This window comes from Cebidichthys violaceus, unplaced genomic scaffold, assembly GCF_023349555.1.
Source record: "Cebidichthys violaceus isolate CVI_PGR_0920_01 unplaced genomic scaffold, fCebVio1.0.p SCAF_59, whole genome shotgun sequence".
In the NCBI taxonomy this organism is placed as follows: domain Eukaryota; kingdom Metazoa; phylum Chordata; class Actinopteri; order Perciformes; family Stichaeidae; genus Cebidichthys; species Cebidichthys violaceus.
In genome coordinates, this window is record NW_027176805.1 from 1,248,824 (window position 1) to 1,266,531 (window position 17,708).

At 40.6% G+C, this 17,708-nt stretch overlaps 1 protein-coding gene across 1 annotated transcript; it reads left to right on the top strand.

Annotated features, from left to right (window-relative positions):
* Positions 1 to 1,331: 1,331 nt before the first annotated feature.
* On the top strand, positions 1,332 to 16,781 carry LOC137888955 (collagen alpha-1(V) chain-like). Its single transcript, XM_068732486.1, has 23 exons — positions 1,332 to 1,375; positions 1,575 to 1,628; positions 1,907 to 1,960; positions 2,061 to 2,114; positions 2,372 to 2,479; positions 2,638 to 2,691; positions 2,820 to 2,873; positions 3,113 to 3,166; positions 3,768 to 3,821; positions 4,112 to 4,165; positions 4,258 to 4,311; positions 4,520 to 4,573; positions 6,951 to 7,004; positions 7,604 to 7,657; positions 7,749 to 7,802; positions 8,462 to 8,479; positions 8,734 to 8,787; positions 9,312 to 9,374; positions 9,511 to 9,676; positions 10,479 to 10,588; positions 12,129 to 12,206; positions 12,804 to 12,986; positions 14,001 to 16,781. Exons 1-23 carry the CDS (start codon positions 1,337 to 1,339, stop codon positions 14,148 to 14,150), a joined length of 1,671 nt encoding a protein of 556 aa, XP_068588587.1. The 5' UTR covers positions 1,332 to 1,336; the 3' UTR covers positions 14,151 to 16,781.
* Positions 16,782 to 17,708: the final 927 nt, after the last annotated feature.

Genomic DNA, 17,708 nt, shown 5'->3' on the forward strand with positions numbered 1-17,708 from the left:
TGCTGTCTCATAAATGACAGCAGCTCCGCAGGAGACGATGTTCCAATCCAGTCACATCATCGTACCTCCCCCCTCTTTACTTCACAGCATCACACAAACATCTGTCCAAAGTGTTATGGTGAACAGATGTGCTTGTTGTGATTTGTCTTGTTAGCATTACAGATTATTGTCAGCCTGAAATTCCCAGAAGTATTTCAGGTGCTCCATGAAATAAATATAAAAGTGGCTTGATAAGCCTTAAGCACCATCGCTGTTACATTACCCGTGAAATTAGATTTTCTTGATATAGTGATGTACTGAAGCCCTGAGAGGCAAGGGAGGAACAAATATTCTGGTGATGCATTTTCTTTCCTGTGTTTATGATTTAAGAACAGGTGAAAAGAGTCACTTTAAAAAAAAAAAGTAAACTGTTCCTCTATAACTCATGTTCCTTCCATCTCTGCAGGGTGATGTTGGGCATCCTGGAGAAGTTGGAGATCCCGGACCCAAAGGGGAGACGGTACATTCACTATTTTCCTCGAGTTTGTTCCAAGTGGTGAAAGTTAAAGTTCTTTCTATTCACATCTCTGATGAGGAGGACGATTGTGTTGCTTCTGCTCTAAATGATGTCTTCAGTTTGTGATCAGGCTGTGATTGCTGTCGGCAGGGCGAGTTGGGACCTCCAGGTTTGTCTGGTCGAGAAGGCCCTTGGGGAGGACTTGGAGAAAATGGCCAAAGGGGCATAAAGGGGGACAAGGGCCACATTGGACTAATGGTGAGCACAGTTTTACTCCTCAACAGTTTTGGGAAACGATACATTTCAACCCTCTGAACCCCACACAGTTTTAGGGTGTTTTTTTACAATTTACTCTATATATATATATATATATATAGATATATCTCTATATATATATATATATATATATATATATATATAGATATATCTATATAGATATATCTATATATATATATATATATATATATATATATACACATTCCTTATGAAAACAGCACAATCATAGCTAGAAGTAGAGAGAACTCAAGCATGTCTTTTGTGCATTATGACACAGCTAAAATGCCATAAATCATAAAAAAAGAAAAAAAAAACAAGCTGAATTTTGTTGATAATCTGTCGACGCCCTCTTTAAAGCATCATAGCTGTGTTTACATTTAATCCAGTGATTTTCTCTATTTTTCTTATGCTCAACAAGAAAAGAACAAACCCAGCAATGGGTTAACAGAGTAAACATAGTGATCAGCGGCACCAGCATGAATGGAACATAAAGCTGATGAGTCAGATTGATGAGTAGAAACTGTTTCTGATGTCATCTTCTTAAAATAGGGGGAACCGGGGCTGATGGGTGAAGTGGGACCTGCAGGTCTGGCGGGGTTACAGGTGAGTTTGTTTCCAGGATGTATTGATGCTGTCGATGAGTTGCCGCTCAGAGTGGTCTTAATGAACCTTTATCCAACTGTTCACATTTATTGATCCATCTCACCGATTTGTTTTGACATGTTTATCCTGCCTACACACATCAACAACACAATGATGTCAGTGTCTATAGTTTTTTGTGGTGCATTTGTCCTCATTTTAGGGAATCACAGGCTCTCGCGGACTCCCGGGGCCAGATGGACCTCAAGGGAAGAAGGTATTGTTGCTTTCCTTCAGTAACTAGCTGCTGTCATACGATGTTCATCACGACAAAAAGAGTTAGGGTTAAGACTGTTTGATGATAGATCGTGAGAGAGGGACTAATCAGTCCTGACTTTCAGTCATCACCTGATTGACAGGAGCCCTTGCCTAGTTGTTCTGGTACACCTTTTTCTCATATACTGCATCACCGGTGGTGCTCTGCCTGAATCAAATCAGTTAAACTTGGTAAAGTTCAAAGGAATGACACAAAAATATTTTCCTCCATCTCACCAGGGGGAGTCCGGGCCTGTAGGAATTACTGGACCTCCGGGGTCAGGAGGCCCTCAGGTAATCTCTGATTCCATCTAACATTTTGCACATCACAGCTTACAGTACAGCTATCGGGGGGGAAAAGCATCCATTTGCTCTCTGTTTGTCTTTTGCGTAGGGAATGACTGGTGCTCGTGGTGTCAGAGGAGACACAGGGGGGCTGGGTCCACCTGTGAGTATCCTCAAGTATTAGAAAGTTGTTCACTTTATTTGTTTTTTTGCCATGTCAGTTATGAACAGATAGTCCATCTGTTGCACTCAAGTTATCCTCACAATCAATCCTTCCATCACAGATATGCTCTGAATTTGGGATGTAGTCCCTTTAAGTTTTAATAGTCATCGAGCGTGGTGCATAGAACGAGAGCTATCATTGAGTTTAGACTGAGTTTAGACTACATCGTTCCTGTTTTTGTGATGTCTGCACTGCAGGGTCCAGTAGGACAAGTTGGACCTCAGGGAGACCAGGGAGCTAAAGGGGAAGCGGCGCCACATGGACTGAAGGGAGAGCCAGGAGCTCCAGGTCCACTAGGGGAACAGGTTAGTGAGGTTTTCATGTTAGATGTATCTACTGCATGACGTTTATAAAACAAAAGTGCATGTCTGCATGGTGCTACATATTTCTAATGCTAAAAATTTTGATTTACTGTGTGCAAATATCCATAAAACAGCTTCAAAAATATGAATTACCTGTGCAGGGTGACGATGGTCTGCCAGGAATCCAAGGTCCTCCGGCTCTGCCAGGGATTGAGGTGAAAACTAAACAGCTATTGATTAGCTTTAAGACTTTGTCAGATGTAAATGACCATTGCTGATAATTGCTTTTCCCCTCTCAACAACTCTAACTTTGTTGTTTATGCCTCTCCCTTCTCTTTTTCAGGGGCCTCCTGGAGAGATGGGACCCCAGGGTCCTCCAGGTCCCACAGGGGCTCCTGTAAGTTTGCAGATGTGTACAATACAAACAGTGGATGATGAAATCATACTGTGCCTTCAGCAGCTGGTCTAAAATATAACCATTTGTTCAGTATTCATTAATTATTGAGAAGTAAATAAACAATCATTTAAACTCGCAGTGTGTGTGGGCGTGTGTGTGTGTGTCAGTGTGTTTTGTCTATCTGAAAGTTATCTTAATAGCAAAATGAAATTGTTTTTTAAACTATAATTGCTTTGCAGGGAGTGCAAGGAAGAGCAGGGCCTGAGGGGAAACATGGCATGTCAGGGGAAAAGGTAAGAGCCTCATATTCCAGTGTAATCTGTTGTCTTTATACATCTTTAGATGCATTTCGACATCTTTTACATTCTAGTTTTCCAAATTTTGGAAATCATAGTAGAAATCATTTGACAAGATTGTTCTGCTTCATTCCAAGATAAAGTAATAGATCTAAATTCACGAAATCATTGAAACAGCTATCCACGCAATGACAAGTTGAAGGAATAGAACATTTTGGCTTTCTTGCCAAGAGTTGGAGGGGAAGGTCGATCCCACTGTCGTATCTGTCTGTTGAATATGAAGCTACAGCCAGCCATGGCTAACATTAGCTTAGCATAAAGACTGGAAACAAAGAGGAGACAGCTTGTCTGGCCCAGTTCCCCTCTGTGTCCCTTCTGCTCATGGGTCCTACACTGGTATCGATCTCTTTATCTAACCTTTAGCAGGAAAGCAAGTAAGCACATTTCCAAAATGTTAAACTATTTCTTTAGAGTGTATTAACCAGTACAGACGGCCCTTTTTAAAGATGACGCTGCAGCTGTTAAATGTCTCCTTTTACAGTTGGTAGTTGGTACTAATTAGCTTTTCCAGCGTTCAGTTTGTGTTTTACCTCTACAGGGAGACGATGGCAAGAATGGATCAGCAGGGAAGACGGGTCATGTTGGAAGGAGGGTAAGAGCTCTCTGCTATAGGCTTGTGAACATTTTGCTGGTGAAATGCAGCTCTAACTTAAGTAAAAAAAACTACCTTTTTTAGGACTTTGTGAAAAGAGCCTTTGTGTAGTGGACATAACAAACCGATTTTTATGGTGCGTGCAGGGGATGAAAGGGGAAATGGCCTGAAGCAGCCACTCTGACAGCCACTGCATGTACAGATTCATGCATAAAACATGAGGCCGCTTCGTCCGTGTGCCCTCTTGCTTATTGTTGCCGCATTGAAAATCATTGAAAACTTGTCCACAGGGGAAACGGGGGAAGGCCGGACTAAGAGGGATCAGGGGAGACAGAGGACCTAAGGTGGGAGACACGGAAACAACGCCACAGGTTTTGCATACATCTGCTTAAATGATGACGCATGAGCCAACGGTAGATTGTGTTTTATCATTCAGGGCCAAACGGGGGTTACAGGACTGGTTGGCGTCTCTGGATGGCCAGGGCTCATCGTGAGTTAATTTATGTGTTCACCTGACGTCTGTTTTTATGTCATAGATGAACATATCAGCACATTTGCTCTAACACTGTCTGTTCAGCCATCTCTCCTGCTTTGGAGTGAAGAGATCAATAAAGTAATGAATTTTACAATTGAAGTGTATTCGATCAGTCAGTGAGTTGACATCCACTTGATATATTTTTTTTTATTTTGTCACCAAGGGAATCCCAGGCTTACGTGGAGAGGCGGGGGATCACGGTGGAAAGGGGAAAGAGGTAAAGCCAAAACTAGAAAGGTGTTGAAAACACACCACAGATCTCAACAACCACAGATGTAATGTGCGATTGAATGAATACAACCCATAGTTGGCTAACCCCCCCCCATCTAGACACTAATAGGCTGTAAGGAGTCATCAAACACACTTCATTCAAACTCAAAAACAAGCAAGTGATGAATGCAGGCAATCAGCTCAAAGTCATAGTGTAAGAAATGTCACTTTTATTTAAGTGCCTATTAAGCACTGAGTAACATCAATTATGAAAACCCAGAATAAACTTAAGGAGACCCAACAAAATATGCACATATAAATAAGGAGCCCTGGAGTGGCCAGTACAAACGATTTACTCATTTCTAAATTTAATTAAATCATTCTCACGTTTTTGATTTATTTGTGTGCACAAGTTATGATCCGTGGAATCAATTTATTTAAAATGTTCCCATGTTAGGCCTGTAAGTTAAATAATTAAATAGGCCTCATTTTGGCAGTGCGCAAGGCCAAGTCATCCCTTCCAGCTGCCAACTGCTTGCACTTGTCCTTGGTAGTAGATAGCTATGGACAGAGACTCTTTAATGAACCTTTACTTCATCTTGGGGACGAGTTATGAATACATGTTGACAACTGTTGCATTGCAAGGGACTGTAGTTAGTAAAAGGCAATCAGTGCTTCCCATTAATTACCACAGCTCACCAAAGTTTTGTAATGAACAGCAACTGTTTTTAGACTTCTCAGCGGCTGGGGTCCATGTTATCCGTCAGTTAGGACTGCATTTCCACAGGGTTCCCAATCGTCCTGGTAAACCTGGAAAACAGTTGACCATCTTTTACAGTCATGGAAAACGTGTCAAATATCCTGGAAAATCTTGTATTGTCCTGGAAACTTGTTTCAGCATTCTCTTATTTTCCAATTAACTATTATTCTTTTCATCAGAGCTCTCCAAAACAGATAAGAATTCTATCTGAAAGGACTAAGTTACATCCAGGATCACATTAACGTTCAAATGGTAGTTTAGAGACGGGAATTTGACTGGGCTGCTCTTGGTTATGTTGTGGAAACACTGTGAACACCCCCCCGCATCACGTCACATGGTAACATGCAGGTTGGATGGCATTACAACTTAAGTGGTCAAAACTCCGGGCTGGATGGCCATTCTGTGTGGATGTTCTCCAGCTTCCTCCCACAGTCCAAAGACATGCAGCTTCGGCTGATTGATGACTCTAAATTGCCCGCAGGTGTGAACATGAGTCAGCCGGTAGTTTGGCGACCTGTCCAGGGTGTTCTTGCCCAATGTCAGCTGGGACCGGCTCCAGCCCCCCCCCCCCCTGAACAGGATAAGCGGTAAAAGATGATGGATGGCTGGATGGACATTATCCTTCAAATTCAAATATTGGTCACTGCTGGCTGGTAACTCTGGTAGTTTTAATGCTGTATTATTTTATGATCAATTTATTATAACTCCTAAACACAAAAGAGATGATTTCATAGATAAGTTACAGCCTGCACGTCTTTTAAATCGGACGTTCACAGAAAGGAACATATTAGTGTATTGCGAGAATCATAACCAATAAAAAGACTGATATAAATTCAAAGTCAATGGTGGATTCTCTACTTCCTCTTAATAACCCACTTCATGAGAGTGGCACACAGTGGTTTTCGCTAATAGGGACTCATAGTATTAATAAGCCGAAATGGAAAATACAGCGTGGTGGAAAATGATTTTACCCGCTGTTGAGTCTTTTTAAGCTGTCAAACTGAATTTGTCTTTTAAATTATTTAGTCTTGCAAGAAGAGGCACAGTTGTACAGAGTCACAAAGAGTCAGTAGAAGCGCTCGCTCCACAGATAAAGTCACACAGAGTTCCATAGAGAGGGATCAAGGGTGAGGGCCTGTGTACTGGAACGTCCTGCTCCAGGCCGTGGAAGTAAAAGAAGTGCTCTATCTGTGTAACAACAGACACACAGATACACACGGTTTATCCTTAAGGCATAGAACATGTGCATATACAATAAGTACTTCTTATTCAACGGCAAGAAAGAGAGGATAATGTGTGTGCAGGCAGTCAGCTGCTGCATGGATCACAAGTTATATGATGCAAGCTTATGATAGTTTGTTTTATAACAAGTTAGAAAACAGTTTTACTTGTAAGAATATCAAATTTCCATTAAACAGCAGCAAGATACATTTGAGCATGTACACTAACACAAAGCATTTACACAATATGCTTAAGTAGAAGTATATACTAAGTAGAAATGTTCCATTTCAACCGTTCATACTGATCCTTTTGTTTAGGCTCAGTTGAGGCTCCGGCAGAACTCTTCACGGGCTGATCAGCTGTCTGGTTGAAGGAGACTTGACTGTATTGTTTGTGTCTTCAGGGTGAGAAAGGAGACATGGGACTGCTTGGGCCCCCTGGAGGTGATGGCATGAAGGTAGGAGCTGCCAAGAGTTTTCTTCCTAATATGGAGAACATTATGAAACATTATGTCTGCAAGACAAAACATAATGATAACATGTCAGTGGTAACTGTGTCTGTAGGTGTGAAGGTAAAGCAACTAATTCATGTTCATATCATTACTGTGCCAATGATGACAGTACAGACATGTGAAATTAGGTGACTTATGAAGTGGATGTGAAGGTCCTGAGCGATGAAAGCTGTTTCACATCAAACTGACTTGATCTGATAGTGAGACATGGGTGGTGCTTGCTCTTTTTACTCGCATGATTTCTGATCCAAAAAAGTTTTGATTCATTTTTTGAACAGAGAGAAAAATTGTAGCAGGATGTAGTGTTGAAGGTCTGACTCAGGTCTGTCACTTATCTGCAGCTGTTAAAATGTCTTTGCTAATCAAATGTCAAAAGTCTACATTCTCCTCAGCATGAAGAGGCTCTGCTATTCTACAGAGTCACTTTATTCAATATGTATTGAACATGTTTCTGTTCTAAATCAAAAGGCCTGGTTAACAATGGAATTGGGCATCCAGAGGAACCAGTGTGTCATTCTCTTTTTTTTTCCCCTCGTCTATTTCAGGGTATTCGTGGTCTTGTTGGGTTACCTGGTCCACTGGGCCTGGTGGGAGAGCAGGTACACAAAACTAATAGCTGTTTGATGATGGAAGTTTTACTACGATTGAATATGTTTTTATGATGTCCAACTCTGTATCTCTCTCTTTTAGGGAAATATTGGTCTACCAGGACCGAGGGGAACAACAGGGATGCCAGGACTGCCTGTAAGCTTCCTGTCAGAAATCAGCAGGACATCTTAAATCATTGAATTCACTTTGCAAAGCACACAAACCTGCACAGTACAGATTATTATTTAACACATTTTATTAATTATGCTTTCTTTTGTGGCTGGCTGTTATATCCCTCTTCAACTCTGTTAATACCTAGAGTGTATGTTGTTCATGTTGTTGCTTTCTTTTATGGAAAGAATGGAATTCAATTTGCAGCCGTGTTTGGAATTCCCTGTGGATATCCAACTTTTATTCAGCCTGTGCTTTTTTTTTTTCTTCTTTTTTGACATTTTATAGTTTGAATTCCAGCAGTTCATTTGTCATTCAGACACTTCATCCAGATTGTGTCTGAAAAATGGAGTTGAGACGTAGAATTGTTTTATAAGAACCCATGCACACTGTTATCTTTCAGCCAAGTAATCTTTTCTTCAGCTGCCAGTCCGTTGAATCATTCACAGTTCACCTGCACATCATCATGGCGTTCAGCACGCTGTGTCTCGGGAGGGGAGTCCATTGACTTAAGTCATGAAATGTGTGAAGCTGTGGCTGATGAGTTCTTAATGCAGCAGATAAAAACACTGGGCGCACAGCTCTTAGTCGGTAAATGCACTTCATACTAATGCCCTTTTCTCCTGTTCTCTGCTCTGTTGCAGGGTTTGTTTGGATTGAAGGTATGATACTATCAACTCAAGCTCTCTCTGACAGATCAAACTCACTCGCTCTTAATATGTACCATTACGCTTAATGGTTTATTTTGATGGCACATAAAATCATAAAGCTGTCACACTGTTAGCGTTAGAATGTAATGGGATTTCTTTATTCTTTATTTCCATATCAATGTGTTCTGTAGTCAGTGGTGTGGTTTTGCCACACTGAACGGTGCTGAATCATATGTTGTGCTCATCATATTTTCTTCTACCTGCAGGGTTTGAAAGGCTACCAGGGTTTCCCTGGTCTGCCCGGCAGGACGGGGCTCCCAGTGAGTTTACAACAGAGGATGGAACTCACTCTCTAGTGAAGACTGAAGTTCCAAATATTGTTCTTATAATATTAATATAAACTTCCAAATGTACACTGGACGCCATACATCCCACATTTCTACATTTCTACAAATGTATGTTAAATTAGATATGGGATTATCAAGTGTGCATACTTCTTGGCTGTCCGACCGTTTGCTTAGTTTATAACTTGCCTTGGTTTTATCTGACATTAGCTTAACATTCAGGGCCATTTTAGAGTTCTGACTTGTTGAACACCACAGTGTTTGATTTGAGAAAATCGTCAAAATGTGAAACCGCTTCAGACAGCGAAAGGCTTTTATCTCGCTGCCTCTCATCAATCAGTTGTTCGATGAGTTTCATATTTGTCGGTGTACAGTGAGACATTTTTTTTCTTCACATTTCTATCTCTTTGTGATGGAAAACAAAACTTTAAAACATCTTGATTCCAATATTGATACTCTTGTAGTTTATACCCAATATGTGCATCTTTCTTGTGTTTTAGGGCCCACCTGGGGTCCCTGGACCACCGGGACAGTCACTGAACATGACGTTGACCCAGCTCAAGGCACGTGATTTATGTCTTCATTGTCCTATTAAAGTATTTTACAACTACAAAAGCATTTATCATAACAGCATTTGGGATGTGTCTTGACTGCAATGCAATCCAAGTGACTCCGTGTTATTTTTCTTTCCATGTCCAGGACCTGATGTATGTGTCCGATAAGCCCAACTATCCTCTGATCCAGACTCTGCTAGATTCTGTGCAGCAGGAGCTCCGGCTGATGCTTGATCCTCCTGACGGCAGCAAGGAGCATCCTGCCACCACATGCATGGAGCTCTGGATCTGTCACCCCGAATACAGCAGCGGTCAGTTCCCGAAGTAGTGAAATAACAGTAAATCCACGTTGAATTATTTTGGGAATCACTGAGCTGGCTTGAGTTCTGGACACTGTTCTCTCTGTTACAATGTGTGCATCATCCTCTATATGAGCTCTTCTAAAACATAGACATGATCTATTCATCTGGTAATATTTAGAATTTGAACTATCAAATACTCAGTCACTCAGTTTAATCATTTTTCAGATTGGTAAATGTTACAAGCATGTTAAGTATTGATATTAGCTTGAAATGTGAACACACAGAAAAAGTACATAATTGCACAAGAGCTGGTGTCAAAGGTCAAATCTCTCTGTCCAGAATAATTTATTTTCAGCGGCATCTTAAATCACACGGATAAACAGCGTTGTTTAGAAAATGTACTTTTTTGAAAGGTTATGTTTCAAATTTGGATTATGTATATTCAATCAATATACATAATTGCATTTTTCTGTCTGCTTGTTGTTCGTCATAAAGGGTCAAATTAAAGTGGTAATACTTCAAAACACACAAAAACATGCAAAATATAATTAGCCTTAGCGCAACACAAATTTGATTCCTATCCATATATAATTAATATTAAACCAAATGCGTTTCTCTGCAGTTGCTAGTTAATGTACAACACAAAACATTTTACACTGCAATTTGTTACATTTCTTCTCCACGTCTTTATTATTTCTCTAGCACAGTCCTGTGTGTTGGAGGTGTTTGTGCTCCAAGCGTTGCTCTGGTCTTTCTGTCAGCGTGGACCTCGGCCGTATCTCATTGAACTCTCGCTAACCTTTCCCTGCAGGAATGTATTACATCGACCCCAACCAGGGCAGCACAGCGGACGCTCTGCTGGCCTACTGCAGCTTCTCCTCCACATCAAAACAGACCTGCCTTCATCCTCGAGACTCTCAGGTACGAGGACATCGCCTGATAAAAAGGCGACAGGAAATTGCGCCTCTGGATCAATGGCGTTCACTTAACCCTGTTGTACGGCCGGAATCTCAATTTGACGATTGTCAGTCAGCTCACCCATTTGTAGTGATGACTTGACCGTGAGCTTGTGACTCTGCCACGTTGAAGGAACAGTCAAAATCTTATTTCGGTAGTTTGGACATGATTCATACAGTATCAGTTATGAAAGAACCTAATATTTGATTCACTGACTGCATTGCTGAGAGTCACTGCCTGCACCACACACACACACACACACACACACACACACACACACACACACACACACACACACACACACACACACACACACACATACACATACACTCTTCCACCCGACAGTTTCTTTGCCCTCAAACCATTACCAGAGCATTGCTATAGAGGATAGCACACTTCAATGCTAGTTATTACAAAACTAATTTAAAGCGAGAGTATTAAACTTTTGAAGTGAGAAGTAACACATTCTTCCTCTTTCAAATTAGAATTTATAAGCAATAAAACAAGTCATTGCTCAACTCAATACACTCAGGGTTTTCACTGCCACCCTACTTGGTCTGGTATGACCAGTAGCTCATGGTGGTTAATGTTGGTAAACTTAAGATAGACAGATAGTGCTTCGTAATGTTGCTCCTCCTCCACACGTGTGCTTCTGAGGTGGTTCTTCTGACTTTGGTGTGTTCGTGAGGTGACTAGCGCCCCGGTGAAGATTCACGGTGCCATCCAAATATTGAAACACTTTGAAGCCTTATATTAGTGATATTAGTGATTAGTTGTTGCTGCTCGAGTACATTCCCTAAGACCACTGAAATATTGCTTTACCTGACTTGTTATAAAGGTTAATGCTATAAAATAACTAGGTCACTCTACATGGACAGTTGCAACCTAATGCAAATGACATGCAATAAGTGAATTGATAAAAAAGTTTCTTATCATCATTCAAACTTTGTGCTCTTCCGCCATGTTTCTGCATAATATGACGATAGCTCGGCAGGTGGTGTACTTGTGGTGTGAATTTTCCCAGTCGGGAAGTCATTTTTCAGATATTTCCAACACCCCATGAATGCGACACTATTGGCATTGCTCAGTGAGCTAATTTAGCACTTGTAATTGACACTTGAGGCCAACATTCAAATGAAGTTCTATGGTCTTTCTTTAACATAACTGTGCTGTCATGTTGGCGAAGGACTTCTTTTCTGTACTGCAGTCTATATAAAAACACCAAATGCACCTCACACCCTCTCAACTCTAATACAGTCAATTCTATGTAAAAATGGACTCACTCAAGCAAAAAAAAAAGTATATGAATCGGTCTCGGATAGCGTGAAGTGAATGCATAGCTCACCTAGGTAGCCAATTTACCTCTGGTTCACGCTTGAGCTGCATGCTAATCCAGAGCTCATCAGCAGCTGTCTGAACACCGTTAACCTTCACAAGTATCTGATATGAAAGCAGGGCTTGAATTCAGATTTACAAATGCGTGTCTTCTTTTCTCTGCCTGCAGTTGCCCATGAAAGCCTGGATGGAAGAACTTTCTGAAGCGTCCTTTCAGTGGCTCAGCAGGCTGGAGCAAGGGTTTCAGGTGAAGGGAACACGACTAAACATTCACCCTGATGTGGACTTTTAGGGGGCAGTAGGAATCTACAACAACCAGAAAGACTAATAGATCATTAACACATTCTGGGACGAATTCACAAGAGGATTACACAGCTGCTAGACCTGCACAAATAAGACTAAGAGAAACCATGTCCTTCTCAAAGCACCCACAAAGGGTGAAATGTGTTTTTACACATATTTAAATGAGGTAACAGGCATACATTTAGTGAAAAATCCTTTCGATGCAAATGAGCGTCATTGCAAAAACGCTCCAATTCACAAAGACAAGCGCTAATAGCCTCATGCAGTTACAGTGAAATTATTAGCGTCTTCAGAGAGTTGCTTGTAACTGAAGCGCATTGTCTTTTGAAGTGGGTATAGACTGCATCTAGACCCTTCACATTAAAAACAAGCGGGAGATACTTTTCTACAATCATTTTTCTAGTATTGTTTTTTGTCATATCGTTAATGGTTTGATCAATGACATTTTCTCCATTTTCCATTCACTTAGTTTGTTCTTACCTTTTAATATTGTTACTGCTGACATTGTTAACGCATTACATTCTTATTCCTATCTTACCAGTTTTACTATCCAGGTGCTAATGTGGTCCAGATGCGTTTTCTAAAGCTGCACAGCAGCTCTGCCGTCCAGAATATGACCTTCTCCTGCCACCCAGGACACAGACTGGGCCAGACAGACAGAGACATCAAATTCCTCACTGACTCAAGGAAGCAAAGCTTCCTCGGAGCACTTAAAGACTGCGTGGTACGTCAAATGTTCTAAAAGTCCCTTTTCACGGGTATTATATTATTAATCTTAGTGTGAGTAGTTTTTGGCTGTTGCTTTTAATGTTGGATAGATGAACTCAACACTCCTTGACCTGGTTTAGAAGGAGCTATAAAAGTCTTATAAAGATTTAAAGGCAAAGACATTATTATCATCATCGTCATCATCATCAGTGGTGCCCGGGTCAGCTCTTGTTATTACCCGTCTGACCTGCAAAAATATACGCTTCACTCAGCACTCCCATTGTAACTTTCAGTATTTGTGTTACAACTACATTTCAAAATGATTCGACTGGATGGCCGTATTAAAAATGCTTAAGAAAAAAGTGCCCTTTCCAGGACACTGGCAACATTTCCCAAGAGCTGGTGTCAAGTGTTGAATCTATTTGTCCTGAACAACAGCAGCCACTAAAACAGGATGTTTTTCTATTCTCAGCAGCATCTTAAATCACATGGATGAACAGCCTTGGAAGGCTGTAGTCGACTTAAATTGAAAATCTTAGTCGAGCTGCCAAAGCTGTCTCGTTGGGATGCGCCTGCAGTTAAATTTTAAACAAAGTGATCTGCAGGTCAGGGTTTTTGAACATCCTCCACACCCAGCCGACCTGATATGAGAGCCAAGCTGCACCTCTGAAACCACAAAAATATGCATTAATAAACCGGGTGAAAATAGAGGCGTTTATTGCCACTCGAGGCTTTTTATGGCAAAGTAGCACAACTGCCAGGACTGAGGTCTGAGACAAGGACAGAGACGAGCAGATTGTGACGAGTGTGTGTGCGTGCAAGATATTAATAACTTATTTGGAATGCTGCTTCAACCCGCAGGTCGGTTATGTTGACGGAATATTAATGAAATACAAAATAATCGAGAGATGCTGTCCCAGTTAAGACAAAACCTAAAACAAATTCTGCTGAAATATTGTTGAATAAAAAAGTGATGATTCTTCGCAGTTAAATGACAAAGAAATGATGTATTGTGTTTCCTGTCCGTCAGCCTGGAGAAGAGACCGTTTCTGGACCTCGGGAGTCCGTCTTTGAGTTTGAGGACCTCCAGCTGCTTCCTCTGAGAGACGTAGCTCTGATGGGAGGCGGTAACGTCACACACCAGTTTGGCTTCACTGTCGGACCCGTGTGTTTCAGCTAGAGGTGCTACGAAGCTGTGCCGACCCAGGACACAAACCTCTGTTCAAATCATGGACACCTAGAGGACAACTGGAACGTCTCTTCCCATTTCTGAAGATGTCACTTCCTTTTCCTCTTGTTTTTGGGGGATCTCTCAATTTGAGTGACTATGATATTCATGAATTTGAGAGGACACAAGCATCCTCAGGCTTTTTTTTCACAGAGAAGTCGATTTTGTTTACAGAGACGTTTATCTTGTATTGAATAATTTAAAAATGTATGTTTTTTATCCTTTATATACAATGTTTTTTTGGCTTCTGTTTGATTTATGTGAGTTATGTATTTTGGGCTTCAGTCATAGCCTGCCCACGGTGTATATAAAAGCCAGACTGTCCTAACTGACCTCCTAACAATGTGTTCTGCATGGGGACACAGCTACTGTGGTCCCATTGGCCGTGTGTGACCAGGCCAGTACAATGTCTCACTGTAAGGCCACGGCTTCAGTGCTGTCAGTGACCTCACATGTGTCACTCTTCTCAAGGTGCTGATCACATTTCATTTGAAAGATTTCTTTAATCCCCAAAACAGTGGAAGAGGACATTCACATTGTCTCATGCATACTTGATGCTGTCTGTTGTCAACAGCAAATATCCTCATTTTGATAAAACATAGTTTGCTGTTTTTACAGTTTCATGTAATTGTTTTTACGTCTCAGGTATGATACATTAATGATACACACATGGGCGCTGAAGCTGCCGTTGCCACGGTATCTTTTGTAGTTTAGCATTAAAACAAGACTAACATTAAAAGACCAAAACCAACACTGAACTAGTTCTACCAACCTGATACAACCGTTTCCTCTGAGCTCCATTATTGTCCAAAACATGTTAAAAACACATCAGCGAGCCACACGGTTGCAATGGGTGACATCTTGCTTCATTACCATAAACACACACACACACACACACTTATTTTGACTGAATCCCACACACACCACCCTGCTGATGGAAATACTCCCCAGAGCACCAAATGTGGATTAATCTGCAGCTTTCCTCCTGTTTGACTGATGTTTGCTAAAAATGTATAGTGCCAAATGTTTTATGAACTCACTGGGCCATTTAAAAGATACATCTTTTTATCATGAGCTGTATTTAATGATTTTCATTTCCACGTTCCAACCAATGAGCTTGGGAATGAGAGATTAAATCATTGTTGGTTTTGCTCTTTTCAAAATGATTTGTGGACAGAAACACCAGCCTTATCCTTGAAAGTGGTGAATTCCTGCACACTGTTATCAAAAAAACCACATCAGTCGTTTATCTTCATTAGGGTTTAAAAAACAGTACAATAAGCAACATATTTATAATGCCACCAACCAATCACACCTGATACGATAAGACACCTGCACGATAAAATCGGCAAGTTTCAACAATCCATCAAAATACAAAGAGATTAATGAACACATCTTATTGGAAAAAGAATACAATGAAATGCTGATGTCGGGGAGAATGGGAGGAGAGTATTGCCTTTCAAACAAAAACTGTCATGACCACAATGTCGGACTGAAACAAAATGACAAGTCAGTCTGATTATCAAGCTTCTATTTTCCCCTTTTTGCCTGCAGGTCTCTGACATAAACGTTGCTGCTGGTTTATACATTTTGTGCTGACAGTGTACAAAGTTTACCACATTTCAATTAGATTTTAATTCTGCTACAGGTTTACATTAGACTATTTACGGTTTTAACAATAGAAATGTGTTCTTCTCATGCAAACCAAAGACTGAAGTTAAGCAGCCAGAGCTCACAGATCCACCTATGTCCTCCCAGAACAATACTGTCATTTCTTTCACTGTACTGTAAAGAATCATGCATACGTTTGGTGCAAGAGTAGCACCCCTGGCCCTGCAGAGCTTCAATGGCCCCATGGTGGAAAAAAAAAAGAAGAGGTGCTGATTACCACCCACTTAGCATTGAGTAATTGCTGTCAACCTGAATTTCTGCTTCATTCAATCTGAGAAGTGCTTGGGTCCAGAGAAAAGCAGCACGCCTTGTATCCTCTCAGCAGAATCAGGATTTGGTGTGTGTGTGTGTGTGTGTGTGTGTGTGTGTGTGTGTGTGTGTGTGTGTGTGTGTCCCAGAGTTGGTCAGCAGTGAGCAATAAGAGGTGTGCACTGTCTGCGGTGACAGGAGACATTCGAGGGGGATCTCAGGGAGTTTGTGGTCTTCGGGCTTGGCCAAAACAGCCGCTCTGCTACGGGAAAACACCGAAAACTTCATTTGCATGATTGTACCAAATTCTCAGCTGTGGAGAATCAGAGGGCCTGACAAGGCTGAGGCGTGCCACCGCTAAATAACAGGGAATAAATGTACTTATTCTTAATCTCAACCAGACGGATTGGATTGGATTAAAATTGAAGCATTTTAGCCACCGGATTGCAATTCTCGCCTGGTGTTTAATATTACATGTTTTCTTTTTATATTTAGATTCGTCATATCATCATTCCATATGATAGCCTTAGCTGGCTGAGACTGATCATTGTTACTTGTTTTGTACAAAGTATCATTTTTGAAATAGCTGAGATGACATGCTGGACATCCGTCTTGTGTGATCCCACCATCAGCTCATTCAAAGAATTGTTTCAGCTGAATAAAGAAAAATACATAACCAAATATTGACTCAGTGTATTTCATCAGAATTAGTTGAGCAATGATTTGGTCATAAATCAAAGTATTAGAATTAAGTTCTGACCTGATGATGGCGAACATCCCAATATGTTACACAAACTGCAACAGGATTTATAAATCATTTTTAAATGTATTGTTTTCTTACTGTAAATATTGACATGCAGCAGCAGGTTGCTGCTCAGTTGTTGATGCTTTTGTTGCTCTGGATTGCATATATGTTGGATACATATTTAAACATCTTTTCCCTCTATGCATACTATAAAAAAACTGACTATAATAGAAGATGCGTTCCATGAAACACATTTTAAATTCTCATTTAAATGATCTTTCATCCTTTGTCATTATCACATCCAGTATTTCTCACCAAAACACATTTGTCAGACTTCAGGGAAACACTCGTTGACGTTTCCATCTGTTGTCTTTAGAATAAGATCACTACAGCAGAGTGGACACGTAAGATGGTTTAGTGGTGGTCCATCATAAACATGTCTATATAAAAATATAATAATATAAATATAAAATTTCACAGCAGCAATCAATCCGACAGTTGTTGAAATATCATAATAAAGAACTGACCTCATTGTAGAGCCAGAGGATAAGTGGAAATATTGACCTGCTGTTGGTGATAGATGAAAAATCAGAGGAGCACCAAAGTCAGCAGGATGCAGTCTGGAAACCATGAGGATATTATTTCTGCTGTGCAGAGGTTGGAAAAAAGTATTCTTCTATATTCATTGATTATAGGTAGACGATTAGTTCATTTTGTATTTTCATGTATTTATTTACATGGGTTTCATGATTATCTGTAATTCATTCTTAGGAAAAGTTTAGGAAAAGATTATGTGATCTGTTCCTAATTATTGGGAAAATGTAGACAATGTTCAAATATCACAC